General features: G+C 39.2%; 1 protein-coding gene across 1 annotated transcript; it reads left to right on the top strand.

The window, feature by feature from the left end:
• Positions 1 to 7,527: 7,527 nt before the first annotated feature.
• Positions 7,528 to 16,786, top strand: slc7a14b (solute carrier family 7 member 14b). The gene is made up of 7 exons (XM_059327070.1): positions 7,528 to 8,043; positions 9,077 to 9,313; positions 10,270 to 10,487; positions 11,707 to 11,853; positions 12,033 to 12,241; positions 13,034 to 13,812; positions 15,392 to 16,786. Exons 1-7 carry the CDS (start codon positions 7,743 to 7,745, stop codon positions 15,772 to 15,774), a joined length of 2,274 nt encoding a protein of 757 aa, XP_059183053.1. The 5' UTR covers positions 7,528 to 7,742; the 3' UTR covers positions 15,775 to 16,786.
• The last annotated feature ends 1,097 nt before the right edge of the window (positions 16,787 to 17,883 follow it).

Raw genomic sequence — 17,883 nt, 5'->3', positions numbered from 1 at the left:
TCAAAATGTATAAATACATAAATGACAACATAAAATAGTGAAAATAAAATGCTCATTTAAAAATATTTATTTTAAAACAAGTATAAATACATGTGAAAGAAAAAGGCAAAAATATTGGGGGAAATGAAATAGATTTATTTTTTATTAATCAAAATATACTTTTAGATTTTAAATCATATTAATACATTAAAAAAATGACGATTATTTTATTTTGAAAATATTTTTACATTTGTTTTTATTCATTTAAAAGTATCAATACATGTAAATAAATAAAACAAATACTGGGGAAAATAGGAAATTAAATACATTTATTTTTATGCTTTTTAAATATAAATACATTTAACAATGACAAAGAAATATTTAAAAATATATTTTTACATTGATTTTTATTTATTTTAAAACAAGTATAAATATATGTTAAAAAAGACAAGACAAAAAATAATGAGGAAAATAGATAGGAAATTAAAAAAATGTATTAATTAAAAATACTTTTACATTTATTTTGCTGCATTTTATTTCATATAAATACATTTTCTATGTGTTTTAAAGTATATTGATACTTTAAAACACATAAAAAATTTATATGAATAAAAATAAAATTAGTATAAATAAATAAATGTAAGCATGACAAAAAATATAACAGGGCAAATTAAATACAAGCGTTAATACAAAAACTGAGCTAATATAGGATTTTCTGACAAATTAATTTTTCTAAAGGTCAAGTGCTTTACTATTATTAATCTCTGACAAGTGTTATATCTCATTAATTGTTAATTCCAACACATTCATAAATATTAATCCTATTATCTATAAACTGAAACCTCGGGTCTCGTGTTTCAGATTCATAAAAAAAAAAAGACACAAAAACAACCGAAGAAACATTTTTCCACAAATCTTGATGACGCCGCGTCCATCCTCCATCTCTGCTCCTCTCCTGTATGAATCTCTTCAGGCTGCCAGCAAAACACTTTTATTCCCTTAAACAGAAAAGGATGTTGATGCTCTTTCATAGTGTGTGTGTGTGTGTGTGTGTGTGTGTGTGTGTGTCTGGATTCCCTCCCGTTCGCTCATCTGTTGCCTATAAAGCTCGTAGCCTCAGGAATGCGTCCACCTTCAGCTGGTGGCGTCTCAGAGCCTCGTATGAAGAGTCACAGTTGTTGGGTTTAACAGCAGGCAGACGCTCAGCAGTTTACAGTCAGATTCACACGTTTAAAAGGCATCAAATCAAATTATTAAATCAGGGAAAAAGATGAAGTGAGAAGGTGTGCTGCAGGAATAATCTGATGTTTTAGAGCAGGGGTCTCAAACTCAAATTACCTGGGGGCCGCTGGAGGCAGTATCAAAATGACTAAAAAAAGACACAAAATGACCAAAAAATTACACAGAATTACCAAAAAAACAAAACATTTTTTTTTAAAAGACACAAAATGACAGGGAAAAAAAGTAAATTACTTAAAAAAAGAAATAAAATGACCAAAAAAAGACACAAAATTACCAAAAAAAGACACAAAATTACCATAAAAAGACACAAAATTATTATAGACACAATAGGTATTTGTTCATTTAAATATATTTATTTTAAAACAAGTATATATAAATGTTAAAAAAAGATTTAAAAAATAATGGGGGAAATTGAAAAGGAAATGAATGTACTTTTTATTGATTTAAAAATACTTAACATTTATTTATGCATTTTAAATCATAAATACATTAAAAAAAATACAAAAAATGTACATTTTTAAAAATATATATTTTTACATTTATTTTTATGTATTTTAAAACATGTTAAAATGCATAAATAAATGTAAGCATGACAAAAAAATAATAGGGAAAATTAAATTACAAAAATTTAGCCAGATTTAGATTTAGAGCTGATTAAATGTCAACAGATGTAAAAAAAAATAAAAAATGAACAATTAAATAAAAATGCAGAAATAATTACATACAATACGTTGTAAAAAGTCAGAGTTCATGTTTTGTCAGATCTGCAAGACGGCAAGAAAACAACTTTTAAAACGCTTGTTTTCTGAATGGAGTCTGCATAAAGAGTACTTTTACTTTTAAGTGGATTTTGCTGATTATGCATAAGTACTTTTTACTGAAGCAACATTCAACAGTAGCAGTATTTCTACTTTAACTAACGGATTTGAGATTTGAAACGCTCAGTAGTCAGGAAGCAGGAGCCAATCAGAAAACTCTGGTGTTCCCAGCAGCGTGAGCTCGGCCGCTTCCAGGACTGGTGAGGAATAATTCAGCAGAATACAGTAACACGCTGCTCCAGTCCTGGCCCAAAGCTCTGCACGCTGGATCTGATTATTTCATTTCAAACTGACAGGATCAAAGCTGCAGCATGTCTGGCGGTCATATGAAGCAGCTCAGGCTCGGTGCTGAAGCCAACAGGCAGCAGAGAGCCGACTGAGCTCAGGAGGCTCAGAGGGATTCACGGTTTCTCCCACTGAACCTTCCTGTAACAGCAGCCGAGTGTCTCGTTTCTCCTGTTTTAGAGCAGCTTGTTACCATGTCTGCTGCTGTAATCTGACTCTGTGCATCAGATTACCAGCAGATAACAATACAACACATGCATAGACACAAACCATACAGTGTGTGCATGTCAGACAGCTTTTATTCTGTGTTTCAGTGTTTTTAAAGGGTTTGTCTACAGTAGTGGTGCGTTGGACAGGCAACGTTTGGATTAACCAGATCCTGTTAAAACCAGTAAATTCTGCTCCTCAGCGACACTGAATAGGTCATAGGTTAAGTTTTGGTGAGAGAAAGTGACCAAAACTTGTGTTAAAATGTTGATATTTGTGTCAGAATCTCTTTATTCTCCATGTGTCATTTAAAATAAAGTGTTTTCACTAAGCAGATCCTGTTAAAAACATTAAATTCTGCTCCTCAGAGACTCTGTGAAGACATGATTGATTCTGCTGAGACCAACGGTCACGTGACAAATATTCACTGAGAATCTGTTTACACAGAGCTGAGAGGAGAGGACAGGAGAGGCTGTTTACACAGAGCTGAGAGGAGAGGACAGGAGAGGCTGTTTACACAGAGCTGAGAGGACAGGAGAGGCTGTTTACACAGAGCTGAGAGGAGAGGACAGGAGAGGTTGGAAACATGACAATAGTTCAATATGTACAATATGTGGAGGAAACTTTTGGTTTTGGGTAATTTTGTGTCTTTTTTCATATTGATTTAGGTAATTTGGTGTCTTTTTTTGTCATTTCTGATTTATTTTGTGTCTTTTTTCATTATTTATGGTTATTTTGTGTCTATTGGTAGTTTTATGTCTTTTTTGCTCATTTTTGGCAATTTTGTATCTTTTTTTTACAACATTCGTGACACTTGTCAGTACTTGTAAAATTGTTTATATATAAATTCCATTTTATTCCTTTTTTAAATATAAGTTCTCATTTAAACCACTTTATTGAGGAAAAATATACAAGTTTATAAAACCTTGTGCTTAAAAAATTAGTTCATTACAATTACAAGCAACTGCAGGAGAGGAGTACTAGCCAATCACAGTACACTCCAGGATGATGTCATACAGAAGATGACCTGGTTGTTTCTAAAGTGGGTAAGAAAAGAGATAGACGACTCCTGGGTCGAAGTCCATCCACCACCTCCCTCCCAACCTGGAGGACTTTGTCGTTCTTTATACTCTGTATTCTCACTTATTCTTTTGGTGTCCATTACGATTACTGTGACCACTAGAGGGCGTTGCTAACTACAGGTGATTCAAGGCGTTTCCAGCGCCAACACATCCATCTCAAAGGAAACGCGACTGAAAGCTCCAGAAAACATCTTGTGAGTTCACTGTGAATCTTCACATACACATTTTGTTTGTTTAATGGCACTTCTTTAGTGAGACATTTGGAAATGTGAGATAACTTTTAATTACGCACCTGGTCTCCAAACACACACACACACACACACACACACACACACACACACACAGAAACACACATACAGACACACACTCACAGACACAAACACACACACACACATACACACACACACACACACCCATACAGACACAGACACACACTCACAGACACAAACACACACAAACATAGGCTCAAACACACACAGAGACACATATACACACACACTCACAGACACAAACACACACAAACATAGGCACAAACACACACACACACACAGCTGGTCAGTTCCCAGCTCTGCACACAAAGAGTAAAGAAACGTCACATATGTCAGCTGCAGCACAAAGTTAACTCACACACACTCCTTCACAGCAGCTATTCTATCCTCCTTTCCTATGAATGAATGATGACACACACACACACACACACACACACACACACACACACACCTGTCCAGCCTCAGGTGTTGTATAATGTATGAGCCTGATCACATGATGTCAGGTCTGAAGGATTAACGCTCCTCTGGTCTCGTCACTACTTCCCTCAGGTCTGCAGAGGACGTGGACTCACCGACACTCAGGAGAGGCAGTGAGTGTGCTACCTGTGTGCTCAGGTGTGCATCTTTTACCTGCATGTTGGGTGTTTTATATATGCATGTTTGTGCCACTGTCTGTGCTCTTCAACCTGTTGAAGTCAGGGGTAGGCTGCTTTTTCTTTTTGCTGTCTTTGGGCAAAAATTCCACATAAACATTTCAACGTATTATAATTCATGTGGACTGGAAACTGAACTTCTGCAGCTCCTCTCTGGGCCTTTTCTCAGGCTTTAGAAAATCTAGCCTGTGATGGGAGACTCTGGCCAATCACATATCATTTCAGAGAGAGAGGGTGTTCTTATTGGCTGTTTTACAAATGCAGAAGTGCATGCACGATTGCACGTCTAAGCCAGTTTTAAATGTGGCCAAGACCACTTCTGAATGTGTTCAGATCTCAAATTCATCCTCAGTGTACTTGGAAATCACCCTGAATGTTGACACCAATTGTGGAAAAAAATTGTCTGAAATCTTTGCTGATATTGACACGTTTATGTCAACAAAGTTGCCAGACAAAATGTTGGCATTGTACATTTCTACAGATGTTAAATATCTACATTTTTAACCCAAAATACTTTGAATGTGAATGTTTTAAGCGCTGAAAACTATTGTTATTAGCCGTGTTTCCATCAACGAATTTCAGTGTGCATTTTGTCAGAGATCAGCTGTGCTTCTCTGGCCTCGGCTCTGAAGTCCAACCCCTCCCATTTGAGAGAGCTGGAGCTGAGTGGAAACAGGCTGCAGGATTAAGGAGTGAAGCTGCTATTTGACATTCTCAATTATCGAACATTTAACATTAAAAAAAAACAATTAGAAGTGTCCACTTGAATTTGATTCCTGAAGACATATTTTCTCTAATTGGATAAAAGTTGTCCGATTCCCATTTTTATTTATTTATTTTATTAATTATTTTTTCTCTCTTGCTCAATCTCTTCTTCTCCTGTTTACTGACAGATTAGCCTACAGTAACACATTATACTGCCATCTACTGACCAAAGTCTGTAACTGCAGCTTTGTTTATTTGCTCTAACGAGCTGATGAAAACTCGCTAATTTGCATTTTCTTTAGCAACATTCAAGATTTTGCTACAAAATTTGATTCGACTTCATGCCACGTGACTACCACTGCTTAAAACAGTGACGACTCCATTTTTTTCTGAAAACACTTCAGTTAAGTTTCCAGGTACCAAAACCACTGGTTTTAAGGTTGGATAAAAACAGTTTATTCCAGACATAACTTCCAAACAAAAGGATGCAAATACAGGTCTCCTGATTCAAAGTTCTGGTTTGTTGGTCCCTCCACTTCCCCTCACAGCTGCCTGAATGTAAGCGTCTATAAACATATTTATGGTTTCTCCCCAAAGGAACAATGCCTATATATTTGGCTGTCAAAAAACGTTGCAGAAATGGACACTGCCAACATTTTTGGTTGGCGACTGTTGACTTGAATCACCGGATGTCATCTCAAAGGAAATAGAAAACAAGATGATAATCTAATATCATATAATCTAATTTATCATAGAATTACAGCTATTTAAAGGCTGGATTTTTATAATTGTGGCATTTGCCTTTTTCAGAAAACTGCCCTCCCGTGCTCTAAAGTCTGCAGCAGTAACTTCAGATTTGTAGATATTGCTTCAGGAGTGTGTGCGGTTCAGTTTTAGCTTCCATAGTCGAAGCTTTCCGTTGTGAAAGAAGATCCTCGTCTTCATGAATGTTTCAGAGAGGGAGTCTCGCTCTAGTGAGTCATGAGAACAGCTGATGGTATCCCATCATCCTCTGCTGGTTCACCGGCCTCTTGTTGGGGGAGGCCGATTTCTTAAATGTCTTAACTTGTCACCTTTCTTAAAAGACATAATCTTAGTTATTTATAGCACAATAACATCTAAATGAATGGGATGAAGTTGTGAAATATTCAGCATTCTGTATGCACTGTGAATAATATGCAATTTACAACAGCTGTAGCTGCTGGAAAAGCTTGGAAATGCTTGAAAAGTGCTTGAATTGGAGGTATGGAAACCTTGAAATGCTCTGCACAAAACTTGGGTGTCATGATTGATGTCCAGCTGACCTTTTAAGGTTCATGCGGCCACAATTTCCTGATCGTTTCTATTCTCCCAGAACAACATTAGTAAGATCAGACCTGACCGAGCATGCAGCATAGCGTAGGCTAAATTTTTGATGGGAGCCACTTCATCAAGATTGCGGAACGAAGATGGCAGCCATAGAAAGTCTATGAGAACCAATATATCTTCCAGGACACTTAGAAGGTCAATCTTGGTGTCAAAAGCTACATTTTCTGGGTCAAAGAATCATTTAAGCTATTGAGAATATCATTAGATGATTATTTGATCCAATTGATATGTTAATTTTGTTATTTTATATTTATATATGTCCGACTGCTTAGGAACTGAGTGGAAGTTATTTAAATACATGGCCAAAATAAACATATCTATCAAAAGTAAAAATATGCAGAACGGAACCTTTCAGATTGTTTTATATATCCAAATATATTATTAGATTATTAATATTGATGCATTTATTCATGATGTCAAGGTCAGGCTCATTTAACTACTTAATACACAGTTATGTGATTTAATTTATAAACCTGTGGAATCATTTTTTAATTGATATATTTCTTCATGTTAAATCTCGACCTGAACAGTAACTGAAGCTGTCAGCTAAATGTAGTGGTGTAAAAAGTACAACATTTGCCTTAAAATGTAGTGAAGTACAAGTATAAATTAGCATAAAATGGAAATACCCAAGTAGGGTTGTCACGATACTAAAATTTTCAACCCGATACCAATACTCAGGAAAATATTCGATACTCGATACCATTTTCGATACCACAAGGATAAAAACAAAGACCCCAGAATTTAACAGAAATATTTTTATTAACAAGAAAAATGCTGGTTGAATGTTTATAGTAAAAAACAGTTGTGCAAAAAGAAACTGCAACTATGGTAACAAGCTTCAGATACTCGATACTTTTGAAAATTAGTATTGTATCCGGATACAACGTTTTAGTATCGATACTTTTTTGTGTATCGATACTTTCGACAACCCTATACCCAAGTAATGTACAAGTACCTTAAAACTGTACTTAAGTACAGTACTTGAGATACATTCCACCACTGATATGTGGCTCTCGATCCTAACAGAGAAGAAGAAAGTGGAGGCGCAGTGAAAGAATGATCGAGGGAGCACCAGAGAGAAGGTAGAAGAGGTCCCGAACACACAGCAGCAGGTGGTAACGGGGCGCGGTGATGGCGGCGTGGCTGGGCCGCGTCTCTCTGGGCGACGCCTGGTTCAACATGTACTCCCGCCTGGTGAGGACCAAGCCCGTGGGCTCCATGGCTCACGGCTCCGACGACCTCACCGAGCTCGGGGAGGGCTCGCCGGTCGGCCTCGCCAAGGTCCTGACCACCGTGGACCTGGTGTCGCTGGGCGTGGGCAGCTGCGTGGGCACGGGGATGTACGTGGTGGCCGGGCTGGTGGCCAAGTCCATGGCCGGGCCCGGGGTCATCCTGTCCTTTATTATCGCAGCCGTGGCCTCCATACTGTCAGGTGAGGCTGGAGAGGAGCTGAGTATTTTATATTTGTTCAAGAATACCAAGTACATTTACTCAATACACAGCTTTAGGCCAAATTTAAGATACTTAAAAAATTTGAAAAAGACTTTTAAACTTAAAAAAAGGTTTTCTGTAAATAGGAAATCTGACAACACATATAAAATATAATTTAAAAATAGCAAAAATTTGCAAAAACGAATCCATTTAAGACAATATTGTATGTAGTAAATATATAGAAATCCATAAAAAATAAAATAAAAAACAATAGCAAATTAAAGGAAAATAAATGTATCCAAAAGACCAAATATATTTAAAAACTATAGACCAATGCACAAAAATCTATAAAAATGTAATTTTAAAAGATCAAATAAAAATGTAATAAAAAAGAATTAAATAAATAAAAATGTAAGAGAAAAAAAACACTTAAGAGCTTCTCTGTAAATAATAAAAATATTTGCCAGAAATGTACTGTATTATTTTAAAGGTTTTTCTTGTTTGTCAGAAAAGACCAAATAAATTAAAATAAATATATACCAATGCACAAAAATCAATAAAAATGTCATTTTAAAAATTCAAATAAATAAAAATGTAATTAAAAAAAATCTTATAAATAAAAATTAAAGAGAAAAAAAATCACATAAGAGCTACACTGTAACAAAAGAAAAAAAAGAAGCTATTTTCTAGAAATTTACTCTATTACTTTAAAGTGCAAATGCCACAAAAAAGTAAATTACTTTTTGAATGTTGAAGTCTATATTCAATTTCAATTTATGGTTAATATTTGTAATAAAAGTAGTTTATTTTTATGGCATTTGCACAGAAAAAAAAACAAGAAAACCCCTGTTAAATAATACTCTAAGTTGAATAATAAAGCAGCAAAATAAATCTAATAATTAAGCGCGAGTAAGTTAAATTTGGACTTACACCCCTTTTTTAATGTTTTATATTAAAACCACTCTTGTCTAATTGTGTGTGTGTGTGTGTGTGTGTGTGTGTGTGTGTGTGTGTGTGTGTGTGTGTGTGTTCAGGTGTGTGCTACGCAGAGTTCGGGGTCCGGGTCCCGAAGACGACGGGATCGGCCTACACCTACAGCTACGTCACTGTCGGGGAGTTTGTGGCGTTTTTCATCGGCTGGAATCTGATCCTGGAGTACCTGATCGGCACGGCAGCCGGAGCCTCGGCGCTCAGCAGCATGTTCGACTCTCTGGCCAATCACAGCATCAGCCACTACATGATCACACACCTGGGCACGCTCCGAGGACTCGGTCAGTTTATTAGCACGTTATGAGCCGATTATAACAGCCTGAACATGCAGCGTCACACTCAGATTATATAGACTGCAACCAGAATCACACAGTAAAGTAAAAAACATTCTTCTGCTCACTTTACTCTGAAAAAATATAAATATATTCCAGAAATGTACAGTATTATTTTAAAGGGTTTTTCTTGTTTCTACATTAATTAATTAAATTTAAAAAACTAAAGACCAATGCACAGACATCAATAAAAATGGTATTTTAAAAAATCAACTAAAAGAAAATTAATTAAAAAAAATAAATAAATAAATAAAAAAACACTAACGAGCTACACTGTAAAAAATAAAAATATGTTCCAGAAATTTACTGTATTTTTTTAAAGTGTTTGTCTTGTCAGAAAAGACCAACAAAATTAATAAACTGGAGACAATTGCCTGAAAAATCAATAAAAGTGTAATTCAAAATAAAATCAAATAAATAAAAATGTCATAAAAAAAATACATAAAATGTAATTTAAAAATATATGATAAATAAAAAATAAAGAGAAAAAAACACAGAGAGCTACATTGTAAAAAAAAAAAAAAAAGTGGTCTTTTTTTTAAAGACAAACCCTGAAAAAAATTATACAATACATTTCTGGAAAATATTTGTATTTCTTATTTTTACAGTGTAGCTCTTAAGTGTTTTTTCTCTTTAATTTTTATGTATTTGATTTTTTTAAATTACATTTTTATTGATTTTTGTGCATTGGTGTCTAGTAAAAAAACAAACAAGAAAAACCCTGTAAAATAATACAGTAAATTAAATGAAAATAACTGACTGAAAAACTGACTCTATACTGTAAAACCTCTTAAACACAGTGAAGTTGAATAATAAAGCAGCAAAAAAAAATCTCCACCTTAAAATCTACTCCCCCTAATCTCAATAAAAAGGGTCTGAATGATGCTGCTGTATCTGTCTCTCAGGTAAAGGAGAGGACACGTACCCGGACCTGCTGGCCCTGTTCATCGCCCTGCTGGTCACAGTCGTCATCGCTCTCGGCGTGCGTAACTCAGTTGGCTTCAACAACGTCCTCAACGTGGTCAACCTGGTGGTCTGGGTCTTCATGATCATCGCCGGACTCTTCTTCATCTCTGCCAGCAACTGGGGGAGCGGCCAGTTCCTGCCCTACGGCTGGTCCGGGGTGAGCCGTTGTTAGAGCTCTTAAAGCCTCCCGACTCTGCCCTGCCTGGTTCTTTTGCTCTATACTTGATTTTTACATAAGACTCAAAACAACTGAATACAGTTTATCATTTATTGAAAGAATAATAGCCAAATGAGTGCCAAAAAGTTCCTCAATTCACAGTTTTCTTCTGAGTGTGGGACCCCGACAGTAGGTTGGGCTTGTCACAATTGGTCAGTTTTGGGTGGAGACGCAGTAGCCAACCAATACTGTACACCTCCACCTCTACCACCTCCATATTTCATTTCAAAACTAGACACCTTCCGTTTCTTAGTTCCTTTTTTGAAGCCAAAAGTTGCGTTTCCATTAGGTACTTAACTTGTCCCTCTACTGAGCAGCTGTGGGTGTGGTTTGGGAGAGAGGATCCGCCCAACTCCACCGTTTAGCGGCTCAGGTAGCAGCTCAATAAGTCGCTACCCGAACTACTGAGCGGCGATTTGCACCTGAGTGATTCATTTGCAAACTGGACGCTGAGCGGCTAACATCTCCTGCTGTGACTGCAGCTGGGAGAGACTGCTGCAGGAGGACTGGGCCGATTGTGAGTGCTTTGGGACAGTGCCTGCTGCTATTTAAGAAGAGTAGGAACGAGTCTCCAATAACACCAGAAAAAGTAGATAGATTTGGCGCTTGTCGCTTTTTTGAAAAAGAGTTGCTAGAGGGGTCTGAATAGTCTAAATGTAGAGACAAAGAGTCTCTAGAGGGGTTGACACATTAACTCCGTTGGTTAGCCGCTACAAAAGTACCTGTATGGGAACAGAGGCCGAGGGGAACTAACTAGTGGGCGGAGCCAAAACACTCAGCCACTTTCTAAAAAGTACTCAGAAAGTACTCAGTGGAAACACGCCTTATGGTGTCAATACTTGTGTGTATGTTTTTTTCTGAAATAGCTGCACCCTGATCTAGTTCTAACTGGTTTTCAGGACAGGTTCTCTCTCTTGACCTGTAGCCAAATAGAAGAAGTAATTCTTAAATGTTCATTGAACAGCTCTTCTGTAAAGTCACTGAAGATTTAGCAAATAATAGTTTTAACACTTCAGCTACAGCTAAGCTAAGTTAAGCTAAGCTAAGCTAAGCTAAGCTAAATGTCCTTGTCCCTCAACGTCCAACCACTTTGCTGGGGGTTTTTTTTGTCAAAGATTTAAAAAAAGAAATAAGTGATTTGTGTTTTGCTGCTGATCAGGTGATGCAAGGTGCAGCGACGTGCTTCTACGCCTTCATCGGCTTCGACATCATCGCCACGACGGGAGAGGAGGCGAAGAACCCGAACACGTCCATCCCGTACGCCATCACCGCCTCGCTGGTCACCTGCCTCACTGCCTACGTGTCGGTCAGTAGTCACAAAATCTGACTAGAAAACTTGGTCATGTTGCTTTCTGTCGTGTCTTAAGATAAAATGTGCCAACAGCTGTGGGCTGATGGTACCTGCTGAGCTGAAAGTAAAGAGCTGGTTTGAGAGTTCCGATGGAGAAGGAAGTCTTTAAGTGGTGAACCTTTCCGTCTGTGCAGGTGAGTGTGATCCTGACCCTCATGGTTCCCTACAACATCATCGACGGCTCCGCTCCTCTCATGGAGATGTTCGCGGTGCACGGCTTCCTGTTGGGGAAGTACACGGTGGCTGCGGGCGCCATCGCCGGCCTGACCGTGTCCCTGCTGGGCTCTCTGTTCCCCATGCCCCGAGTCATCTACGCCATGTCCCGGGACGGCCTGCTGTTCAGGTGAGGAGGCGGGACACTCACTGAGGGCAGGGGTGCATTTACATCACTGGAGGCCCCTGGGCTACAGAACTTTATGAGGCCCCCCATCCCTCAGTGGTTGGCGCATTGCAGGTACATCTCAAAAAATTAGAATATCATGAAAAAATTCAATATTTTTTGTCAATCATTTCAGAAAGTGAAACTCGTACATTATATAGATTCATTACGCTTAGAGTGAAATATTTCAAGCCTGTTTTTCTTGTAATTTTGATGATTCTGGCTTAGAGATAATGGAAACCAAAAACTCAGTGTCTCAGAAAATTAGAATATTACATAAGATTAATTTAAGCAGGGATGCAAAATCAGAGACTTGGGAGAGACCCATGGAGTTGCATGCGAACCGTTTCGCGAGCAGCTTCAGCTCTCGCATTGTTTTAGAGACGCTGACACAAACTGTAAGTGTGTGAAGCCGCCAACCGATTCCAAGTCTTGCGATACCCAATCCATGACTCTACAACCGATCAATGACTCTACAACCGATTCATCCTAATTCATGTCTGATTTGTAACAATTGAGGAGGCTGCTACCGACGCAGCCGTATCTCTCACTTGTTAAACCAAATTTCCGGTCACATCGGTTTATCGTCCACAACCCTAGTGCGTCACCGTCGAGTGCTCATTGGCTTACATAATTATTCTCACTTTTTAGAGCCCCCCCCATGGTGGAGGCCCTGGGGCTGGGCCAGGTTAGCCCGTTCATTAATGCGCCCCTGGCTGAGGGGTTCCAGCTGTCTGACTCTGAGTGTCTCTGCAGGTTCTTGTCTCGTGTGTCTGCGCTGACGCATACTCCCACGGTGGCGTGCGTGGTGTCCGGGAGCATGGCGGCGCTGCTCGCTCTGCTGGTGAGCCTCAGGGACCTGATCGAGATGATGTCCATCGGCACGCTGCTGGCCTACACTCTGGTCAGCGTGTGCGTGCTGCTGCTGCGCTACCAGCCGGACGACCAGACCGACACGCACCAGTTCGACTCCGGCGAGGACGCTGGCGGCCTGAAGCACCAGGACGACGCGGCGGCTCCCACCAAAGACGACCAGATGCTGATCGGAGACTCTGACGGATCGGCGTCCTACCACGCCGGCGGGACTGAAGGCGAGGGGGACGACTCTGACTTCCACACGGGCCACGCCTCGCTGCTGAAGAGGCTCCTGGGAGGTCACTACTACACGCTGCGGCTGCGGCTGGGGATGCCCGACGCCTCGGCCCGGCCCACGCCCTCCACCGGCCGCACAGTCACCATGTGCACCCTCCTCTTCTTCGTCAAGTCCTTCATGCTCTGGATGTGCGTTATATTTGGCGTTGAGCAGCACACCGGAGTCAGGGCGGTGTTTTCAGGCCTCACCGCCACGATGCTGGCCTGCGGCTTGGTGAGTCTGTTGATCCGGATCCTGCAGCAGCCGGAGAGCGGCAGGAAGCTGCCCTACATGGCGCCCTGCGTGCCCTTCGTCCCCGCCGCGGCCATACTGGTCAACAGCTACCTCATGCTGAAACTGTCTCCGCTCACCTGGACCCGCTTCACCATCTGGTGCTTCATAGGTGAGAGGAAAGATTTTTTATTATGGATTTGAAATGCAGCATAAAAAGTTGTTTAAATATAGAATATAACGGATTAAAAGGAGGCAACTCAGGTTCTGTTATTTTCTCTACTGTAACCTCAGAGTGCATTAAGATGATTATACCATGGCATGAACTAAATGAGCTATAAAGGCTTCGAAGTGTGTTTTTTTTTTTATCAGTTTAAGCCATGATAAGGTTCCAAAAGGGGTTAAGAAGTAAATAAAACCAAAAAGGATCATTTAAATCAGTACAAACACATGATATTTTATGTGTAAACTCTGAAATCAATAAACTAAAACAAGAATTTTAAACCTGGCTTCATCCAATGTTGAGATTTCTATTCTGCAAATGTCTGCAAAAGAGCAGATGTTTAATAAGATAATGCATTGTGTGTAGGGGGCTGGGGCCACCCCGTGCCCTCTCTCTGGACACGCCCCTGCCATGCATCCAAAAGAGTTCCTGTGAGTCAGAAAGAGATGCCGAGCGTCTCTATAAGAAAGATGAGTGAGACTGGAGCTCATGCAAAAAAAAACTATCATACTCATATCTTAGCTTTCTTAATCATTTATATAGAATTTCCAAACTCAAAGTAGCTTGAAAGTAATAAAAGTAAACAATGCATGAGTGAAAAACTGCAAAAATTAGTTCTGCACCACGTGGAGTTTGTTCTGAAGGGAAAATTCAATATACAGTCATGAAAAAAAAAAGATTAAACCCTTGTTTTCTCCTTGCTTTCTTGTTCATGTTAATGCCTGGTACAACTAAAAGTACATTTGTTTGGACAAATATAATGATAACAACAAAAATAGCTGTTAAGAGTTTAATTTAAGAGCTGAGAGCCAGACATTTTCCATGGATTTCTTCATAATGATTTTGGTTATTATAAAGAAATACATGGAAAATGTCTAGATATAACCTCTTTAAGTAAACTCTTATCAGTTATTTTTGTTGTTATCATTATATTTGTCCAAGCAAATGTCCCTTTAGTTGTACCAGGCATTAAAATGAAGAAGAAACTGAAGAAAACAATTGTCTAATCATTTTTTCCATGATTGTACAAGAAAATTGGTTCTTACATGAGGCCCAATGTGTTATTAAGGGAACGATTTTCAGCCGCTTTTGCAGTGTGGGTAGGATATGGAGATAAAACAGACTTTTGCCAACAGTACAGATGCTGCCAATGCATCTGGAAGCTGAAAAAACAGTTGTCTGCAAATACTGCAATGACACATTTGGCTAATAACACATTTATTTAGGTTTGAAGTTTATTTTAAGACTGTGGCATGTCTGAGTGAAGCCTGCATACACCTGGTGCCTACTGAGGGAAATATAAACTGGATAAATAGAGTAGAAAACTGTTTTTTTATCTTTTCTCTTACATGAGGGAAGAACAGACTGTACATGCAGACTGTTAGACCTGCAGTTGGCTGACAGATGATGAAGTGAGGGAAGAGTTCCCCACCTTCTGGATTTGATGAAGGAGGATAACAGTCTCCAGCTGGACAGTTTTCTCTACCTGCTGTCTGTCTCTAACCGTCCCCGTCCCGTCCCTCCTCAGGCTTGTTGATCTACGCTTGTTACGGCATGTGGCACAGCACGCTGGAGCTCAACGCCCGGGAGCAGCAGGCGCACGCCAGCTCCTACCAGCGCTACGACGACCACTTCGACGACGACACCTTCTCCCCCGACGACGACTCTTACCCCCAGGAGCAGGAGGAGAGACCCTACCAGGGCTGGTCCGCCCCAGAGGAGAGGGGGCACCACTACCAGCAGCAGCAGCAGCAGCAGGACCAGTACGACCAGGACGGGGAGCAGCAACAGGGCCAGTATGAGGATAATGGTGACCAGTATGGATACCAGTCTGGACCTGGAGGTCAGCCTGCGAGCAGAGGCAGAGGAAGGACCAATCACGGCTTTGATGCAGGTGAAGAGGAGGACTGAAAAGAGGAAGTTTCCTCTGAAAAGACCTGAAAATTACATCAGAATGAACTAGGAGGGCACCGGGAGATCATGCCCTCACTCACGATGTTAACGAAAAATAATTTGTGTATTCTCGCGGATCCACTCTGAAATTTAATGTGCTCTTTCTTGGCTCATGCTCCAACTATCCACCAAGTTTCATGAAAATCGTACTGGTAGTTTTTCCGTTCTCCTGCTGACAAACAAACACACTTTTAAAAAATGCCGTCTACTTGAGGTACTGGATCAAATAACCTATTACCCATTGAGCCCCTCCCTGTGTCTGCTCGCTGTGAAAACCTGGTTTGGATATCAGAGGAGGAGGTTTCACTGAGTCAGAGCTGCAGAAGCTTTACCCAACATCTGCGCTGGTTCTTACCTGCAGCCTCAGTGTGCACGCTTGTGTGAGACACAGTGGTGCTGCAATACAAACGTCCCTCTGCAAAAGAGAAGATTTAATGCTTCTTGTCGTCTTTGCAGCTTTGCACGGTTAAACTGTGTTCAGACCAACATATTCAGATCCTTTACTACAGTAAAAGTACTAGAAGGGCACTGGGAGAGTCATGCCCTCACTCACGATATTAACGAAAATAATTTATGTATCCACCCCGCGATCCACTCCGAAATTTAATGTGCTCTTTCTTGGCTCATGCTCCAACTTTCCACCAAGTTTCATGAAAATCGTACCGGTAGTTTTTCCGTTCTCCTGCTGACAAACAAACAAGCTTTTAAAATGCCGTCTAGACTATGCACTGGATCAAATAACCTCCAGAAAAATCACATCGCAAGATTTTATTGCTATTATTTACCAGTGACCTGCCTTCACATTAAAGGAACAGTCGCACTTTTATTCTTCTTTGTGGATTTCAGTGGACAGTTTTTAGTCTCCTTCGAGGATCCACTCCAAAATTTAACGTGCTCTTTTTTGGTTCATGCTCCAACTACCCACCAAGTTTCATGAAAATCGTACCAGTAGCTTTTCCGTTCTCCTGCTGACAAATAAACAAACTTTTAAAATGCCGTCTACACTATGCACCAAGGTTATTATAGTTAACGAAAACTAACGAAATAACGAAAACTAGAATTGAAAAAACATTTTTGTTAACTGAAATAAAAATAAAAACAGGAGTTTTTAAAAAAACGATAACTAACTGAAACTGTATTTTGTGGTTACAAAACTAACTAAAACTAACTAAAATCATAGTGAAAATGTCCTTAATTTTCGTCTTTGACAACTTTTTTCATACATAAACCTTTTTGGTTGATATGAAATCTATTTCATCTATCTGGTTTTATGACTTAGTAAACTTATTGGGGCTGAGATGGATCAGACAAAGAAATAAAGGAAACATTTATTGTGACCTTATTGAATCTGGCACCCAACAAATACCCCATTACAAAAAACTAAAACTAACACTAAAACTAATAAAAACTAAACTAAAACTAAGCATTTTCCAAAAAATAAAACTAATCAAAACTAGCAAACTCACTCTAAAAACTAATTAAAACTAACTGAATTTGAAAACAAAAATTGACAACGAAATTAAAACTAAAACTAATGAAAAATCCAAAACTATTATAACCTTGCTATGCACTGGATCAAATAACCTCCCACTTTATTGTTATTATGCTATTAATTATTATGTTATGAGACCCTCCTTGTGTCTGCTCGCTGTGAAAACCTGGTTTGGATGTCAGAGCTGCAGAATCTTCACTCCATCTGTTCTTACCTGCAGCCTCAGTGTGCACGTTTGTGTGAGACGCAGTGGTGCTGCAGTACAAACGTCCCTCTGCAAAAGAGAAGATTTAATGCTTCTTGTCGTCTTTGCACGGTTAAACTGTGTACAGACCAACATATTCAGATCATTTACTGCAGGAAAAGTACTGATACCACTCTGAAATTACTCCACTACAAGTACAAGTCCTGCATTCTAAACTTACTGCAGTAAAAATATCAAAATGTGCTTGTCTTCAGAACAAATGCATGGGGATACGAACCCAGCTCGCCTTGAAGATTTTAATTATTTTTATGGTCTTTCTGAAGCTTTTGAACTTTTGTGTTTGTGTTTCCCGTTGGAGTGAATGGTGTTT

Source organism: Centropristis striata, chromosome 23, assembly GCF_030273125.1.
Source record: "Centropristis striata isolate RG_2023a ecotype Rhode Island chromosome 23, C.striata_1.0, whole genome shotgun sequence".
In the NCBI taxonomy this organism is placed as follows: Eukaryota; Metazoa; Chordata; class Actinopteri; order Perciformes; family Serranidae; genus Centropristis; species Centropristis striata.
The sequence above is the reverse complement of the archived record's forward strand: the minus strand, read 5'-3'. Positions and strand labels throughout refer to the sequence as shown.

Bases quoted from the DNA above. Each gene is read 5' to 3' on its own strand.
- slc7a14b (XM_059327070.1), top strand. From the start codon at position 7,743: ATGGCGGCGTGGCTGGGCCGCGTCTCTCTGGGCGACGCCTGGTTCAAC. The intron at 9,314-10,269 runs GTCAGTTTATTA...TCTGTCTCTCAG, and splicing joins GGGCACGCTCCGAGGACTCG to GTAAAGGAGAGGACACGTAC. The intron at 12,242-13,033 runs GTGAGGAGGCGG...GTGTCTCTGCAG, and splicing joins CGGGACGGCCTGCTGTTCAG to GTTCTTGTCTCGTGTGTCTG.